The 6,646-nt window shown below is 43.4% G+C and overlaps 1 protein-coding gene across 1 annotated transcript; it reads right to left on the reverse strand.

Moving 5' to 3' along the window:
- Positions 1-105: 105 nt before the first annotated feature.
- PDCD7 (programmed cell death 7) lies at positions 106-6,573 on the reverse strand. The gene is made up of 5 exons (XM_080982176.1): positions 5,185-6,573; positions 4,470-4,608; positions 3,103-3,339; positions 2,181-2,268; positions 106-1,685 (listed from the first exon to the last, which is right to left on the reverse strand). Exons 1-5 carry the CDS (start codon positions 6,124-6,126, stop codon positions 1,568-1,570), a joined length of 1,524 nt encoding a protein of 507 aa, XP_080838302.1. The 5' UTR covers positions 6,127-6,573; the 3' UTR covers positions 106-1,567.
- Positions 6,574-6,646: the final 73 nt, after the last annotated feature.

Here is a 6,646-nt window from a genome sequence, read left to right on the forward strand (position 1 = left end):
GACACTGTCCATTACCAAAGGACAGTGTCAAACTCCAATAGCTTGCATTGACCTTTTCAGTTGGGAAGAAAACCATTTATTTAAAAATGACAGCTACAAAGAGTGTGAAATGTTCTTTCTTTATTTTTTTAAGTACCAATAAAATTCATCTTTATTACTTTGTACTACAAACAATTCTTGACAATGTTTCTCATTGCATTCTCTCCCCTCATCACAGGCACTTATGTAACTTTGTTTCAAAGAACAAAAGAATAAAGAAAAATTTCCCTCAAATTTGATGTAACATTTTGGTAGATATTTTTGTAACAAGCTGCTAAATTTAGTATCAGAGGTCAAGTTACACTGAAATGTTTGGGAAAGGCTGTTTTCTTTCCCCTGAACTAAAGATTCAATTGATACAGAATATGATAGCCTATCAACATATCATCAGTTATATTGTGTCAACAGCATTTTTAATTTTTTTTTGTCAATGACAGTCCCACAATGTTCTGCAACCTTCAAATAACAGGGGCCATGGAGAATATGTTACCATGCTAATGAAGTTTATTTTACAAGGTTTGTGAACATTAGATGTTCAGGTTTTTTGGTTCACATGCACAGGAACTGTTTATGCAACACCAAACCAGTATTTGACATTCTATTAAATTAACACAAATACCCTAACTTGTATCGCTTCTCTAGTGTTCTTACTTTAAGAGATGATAGAAAAAATGCTTTCCTGAGTATGTACATCTTATATGCACACTTAAAAAAAAATTAAGGTGCAAGTTGCACAAAAAACCAGCAACGATGCTATTAATTCTCTCCACGTTGTTTCATCTTAGTGTTTTAGCTTTTAAAACCACTACACCAAACTTGCAAGGAGGGGATAATTGACCACATCTGTCAATTCACTTAAGTAACAGCACATAAGACCAAGATAAACACGGAGGCAATTTTTAAAATGAGAGTTCAAAAAAGAGCTGAAACTTGAGAACCAGGATATGGCTCTAAAGAGTTCAGTGACAGTCTTTGATGTTGCTTCAGGATTATTACCTGATTTCCCATGAAATATCAGAACATTAAAAACACATGCAACAATATTTAGCAGCTGCATTAAGTTATATGGCCCTGGGATTGTATTTCGCCTCAGCAGGATGCAGTTAATGACACAGGTTCTCAAGTTAGGTTTTGCTGCTACACATGCCCATGACAAATTAATTTCCCTGCTATAGATGCTGTTGTCCAGAAATAATACATTTAAAAATTCTAAGGAAAAATGTCCTGCTTTTAAAGTTCGCAGGAGCAGATAATGTGCAATGCTGTTGTAATTAAAATCCTCCAAACAGTGTTTTAAAAAACAAGATCTGAAGCAAATCTCTGCCGGGGTAACTAAGCAGAGATTCACATTTCCGGAATACATTTTTTGGGGGGCAGTATTTGTCTTCTGAATCAGCTGTTGCATATTCATCTTATGTATTCTGTGCCCCTGCTTTATAAGAAAAAGATTCAGAGTTTTTCAAGTCCAAAGGAATTAATGAAGTACGCTTTATCACTTGTGTTGCTATTATTTTAGACTCTAAACACATCATCCAACAGCTGTAGCCCAGATGTCACTAGAAGGTTGACAGGGAATGACCCATCCTGGTGGGATAAAGTTTCCTTCAGGATGATCTGTAGGCACCAGGTATCGATCCCATTCATGCCTTAAACATAATAAAGTTAGTTATGCAGCATATTGAGTACTGTGTTCAATCCTCCTGAAATCTTAATTTCCCACCATTAATTTTACAACTTAAGTGTTGATGTGAGTTGGGGAGATGAGTGCAAAGCATTGTGGCCACCCAACGGATCCTTGTCAGTGGACAGCATTAGAGACATGTTCTGCACTGTCCACTACTACAGTATCTCCAAGTACCTCATAGGGGTACATGGCATGCCATAACTTGTAGGGAAGTAAAGGCATGGCTCTTGGGAGACCCAGTAAAGCAGTCTCTTATTCTTGGTAATGCCACTATCTGGGTCCAGAGGGAAGTTTTAGCAGCAACAACAGTTTTGCTGACTGCAACTTGAACAGTAACTGCTACAACAAATATCCGATAGGAATTAATACTACACCACAACGTAAAAAAGCAGGTAAGTTTCAAGATTTGACAAAATTGTTACAGCTTTATTGTTACTACAACACTGATTAAACTTACCTGATCTGGATAAGAGATGGCACAGAATACTCAGCCTGCAAATAATACTGTGTGAAGGGCTCCAAAAGGCGGGCAAGGGGAAATTCCTCTGTAAAACAGGATAATAATTAAGAAAAACAAGTGCCATGAAAAACTACCAGACACAGAAGCATATTCCAAGAATGTAAGCCATACATTATTTGCTACAGAGAATACTAAAACTGACTGTTATAATACCGTTACATAAAATCCTAACTGGACATGTTGATAGAAACATAGGGATTGCATAAATATATTAAAAATCAGGAAGTAGCTCCCATCATTTTATTCTAGGACTCTCTGCAATCAAATATTGCCTATTGAGATTAAGAAGGTGCCTTCAATGTACTATTTTTGGTGCCTGCTAAAAACATTCTTGTTTAGATAAATCTACCCAGCTGCTTGAAGTAATTTTAATCTGTTTTAGTATTTTAACTTTTGTATGTTTTAAAATATGGTTGTGAATTTTTCTCAATTTTATCATTGTGCCTTTTTGTAAACCACTTTTGAGAATTTCTACAATCAAGAAGTGTATAAACTTTATGAAATAAAATAATTAAGATTTAAACATAAACTATCTCTGGTGTGGGTTGATAGCTGGAGAATACGCCTGCATTGTAAAACAAGCACTTGGGACTGTATCCAACATTTTCTGTCAGCTACTGTGAGCGGATGGGTGAGTTTTAATGTTACGCAACAGAGGAATCCAACACAAGTGTTTCACTAGCAGAAACACACTGTGCAACAGACTGCACAATTTGTTGTGCACCATTTGCTAGCAAACTGCTTATGTATTCTCTTGCACAACAATGATCTGTTGGTGCAAAACATTTCACCAGTGGGACAAGTATAACTTAGCACTACACTGAATACAACCCCTGAGAAACAATACGCTGAATGTTACCTGGATCCCCAAACAGTTTTGAATCCATTTCCCGCTTCTGCTGCAAAAGTTTCTCCTTTTCCCGCTTCAGCTTCTTTTCCATTTCTCTTTTCCTTTCCTCTTCCTGTTCTCCTTCCAGCATAACCCGCAGAGCTCGTTCTTCTGCTTCATAGAGTTCAGTGCGTGTTTTTATCAATGCTCTTAAGCTCTGGACTTCATTCTCAAAGGCTTCATCTGCAGCTGGGGGTGGACAAACACCTGCAGCAAAAAAAAAAGAACAGAAACCACAACCCACACCAGATTACTTGACTTTTCCTCCACATACTGATCCAGAATAGTGAAATGCATGTGAACAAGAGAATCAAAGCATCCCCACTGGTGAGTAATCTTGCTCTGAGGTGGCATCCTCACGCACCCTATCTCACTTGCTTTTAACAGGGTGGTCAGTTGCTTGGGTGCGTATTATTTGCCTCTCCCTCCTCTCCCTAATTGCATGTTTTTTCACTGTTCAAGGACAGAGGAGGAACCAGGTGCAGTAGCTTACTTCACTGAAATATGGTATTTATGAATTTTACATTTTATTATATAGCCCCGAAGAAAAATGAACACTTAACATAACAACATGGAACATAAAAAACAAACCTGTAGAAGCACCTGTGTTTGATTAAAACAAAAACCAGATAAGCAAATGTGTATATTGTGCAGTAAAATACAAATTACATTGAATAAAAACTGGAAACTTGTGTTTATTAACTGATTTCTTCACTGCCACCAAAGAAGACCGTCTGTGAATTCCACAAGTGGACATATTGGTGTGTCGGCTTCTTGTGTGTCAGCTTCTTCATTGTCAATGAAGGAAATAGTCTTGCAAAGTTGTCTTAAATGAGTCTATAGCCTTGGGTCTCTTGACGGTCTCAAATAGCTTGTTAACTTTTCCATTATTGCCATATTCTACAGCTCTTCATACCAGAATTGAAGAATTAGTCCAGCTGCATCTTTTCAATGCTGGGTAATAACAAGGTGTGTTGACACTAGCATACAGCATAATAGGTCACTGGAAGAGGCATCCCGTATGCTGGGTATTTATAACAAATATTTGCAAAAAACATAAATGCTTCAGAAGTTCTAATGGTTTCAGTGCCTTACAGATGCTTTGAGTGGACTTCGTCCAGGGCAGGATGCTATGCTTTTAACCAAATATTTGTTTTAACAATACAAGTCTTCCAGGACCTAATTTATATATTGAACAATATTTTATAAACAATACATAAGCAATACAAGCCTGACTGAAATGTTGGAGCCATTACACAAACAGCTTTTCAGCTATGTTTCAGCTTATATGTAAGTAAGGAGTATAAAAAGCACATGCAATTCTGAGTCACGTTTACCTTTCCTCGCTGCTGCTTCTTTTCTTAGTTTCCTAAGCTTTTCTAAGCCACGCAGGATTTCTGCCATACGTTTTGTGTCTGCTTGTTTTTTCCTTACTTCAGATAACACACTGTCTGCAGCAGCTTTAAGTTCTTGTTCCTATATGGGCAAAAATATGAATAAAGGAATTAAGAACACATGTAAGAGAGTTGTGACACATGCACACCGGTGTAGAGAATAACAATATTCTCTCTAGAGAGTACAGATTCAGCAGGTGCCTTGTTTCACCCTTTAAACACCAGCTGAAAATTTTCAGGCCTATTTAGTCAGTGAAGAATACATCTTTCCAAAACAGCTGATTTGAAACCTTTTTTTTAATGACTTTTATTGAATGGTTTTATGTATAATAGCTATTAACCATGCTGCTATTCTTAATCAGCAGTATATATTTTATAAATAATTATTTAGCACTATTAATGAAGCTAATAAAACACATTTAGTGTTCAAAACAATTCAGTTTACTATTCCCTGCAACAACCCAGTAATGTAGGGTACTACCTCAACACTGCAGGTGGATGTGAACAACAGAGATTTGCCTAAAGCAGAGATCCTGGTGCCCTCCGCTGGACTACAACTCCCATCAGCCCCTGCCAGCACGGCAAACACAGCCAATAAACCCCAAAGCACCGACTACCCTGCCGGGAATTCGTGGGCATCCCTCAAAGAGCAACCCACCCGGTGCCTCTCCTCGACTTCCAGGGCGCGCCTGGCCCGCCAGCTCTCGATCCGCGCCTCCCTCTCGGCCTCGCGGGCCGCCTCCTCCTCGCGAGCGGCCCGCGCCTCCTGCCTCCGCGCTTGGCGCCGCAGCCTCTTCTTGCGGCTCTTCTCCGCGTGGCGGCGCAGCTGGGCCAGGGGATCCTCCGCCGCTGCCTCGACCCGCAGGGGCCGCACCACCTCCCGCAGCTCCGCCAGCCGCGCCTCGGCCTCGGCCACCTCCTCGGCCTCGGCGTGGTCGTCCCGCAGCCGCCAGGCTCCGCACAGCGCTGTCACCTGCGCCACCAGCCGCAGCGCCTCCGCCGCCAAAGGGCCCGCCTGGCTGGGCTTCAAGCCGCGCGGCTTCGGGGGAGACGCGGCGGCGGCGGCGGTTCCTTCGGTGCGGCGGCAAGCCAAGAAACGGCTTAGCCATTGCTCGCTCTCGTCGCCGCCGTCGCCTCGCCTCAGGCCGCCGGCTGAGGCAGCAGCGTCAGGCCCGAGCGGGAGCCTTGGATTCTCCCCGGCCACGAACGGCAGCGCCTCGGGCCTCCATTGAGGCGAGGGCCGCTCCGGAGGCGGGAACCTTGGCTTCTCCCCGGCTATGTAAGGCGGCGCCGCGGGCCTCCATTGAGGCGAGGGCAGTTCCGGAGGTTTCTGCTGCTGCTGCTGCTGCCGCCACGGAGGAGGGGGCAGCGGCGGCCGGAATGGCGGCGGGTAAGCGGGAGTAGGAAGGCCTCGGCCATCCGCCGAAAAAGGCGGGAACGGGGAAAGAGGAAACTGAGGGTGGTGAGGCGGCGGCGGCGGCCCGCCATAAACACTCTGCGGAGGAGCCTCCGTCGGCGGGAAGTAGTGGGGCTGAGGGGGCCTCGCGAAGGATGAGGGGAACGGCGGCGGCTGTTGCGACATCTCGCCCCCCTCACGCATCAAGAGGCCTAGTTAACTGAATGAGAAGCTGCCTCTCTCGCCCTCGGACACCGCTTCCGGTTTGAAGCGGAAGTGACGGCGAGAAGAGCAGCACCCCCTGTAGCTTCGGAGGAATCCGACATTTGTCGGCTACTGATTTTAGACTGCAGCTCCCATCAGCCGCACCGGGACCGGAATGTACTAGCAGCCTTTAAGGTGCATGGCAAGTTATGCTGCTTTGCCCCCAAGCACCACACACACCCCGTCACCTTAGGGCACTCCTTACCCCCCACCCCCCAAACCTTAAAGCATTTTACCTATGCTGTATTCCTAGCCTAGAATGGTATGCTCAGTTGCAATTACTTCAATAATGGACAGCCTAAAGCCCCTCATTTCTGTGAGATTTAACATTCTGTGAAACGCACAGGAGAAGCACTACTTGAAATCTGGGAGGAACAGGAAGTAATAATAATAATAATAATAGTAATTATTTATAATAATTTCCCCAGCTGCTCTGGGCAGCTTCCAACAGAACACTAAA

This window comes from Podarcis pityusensis, assembly GCF_964106645.2.
Source record: "Podarcis pityusensis genome assembly, chromosome: 14".
In the NCBI taxonomy this organism is placed as follows: Eukaryota; Metazoa; Chordata; class Lepidosauria; order Squamata; family Lacertidae; genus Podarcis; species Podarcis pityusensis.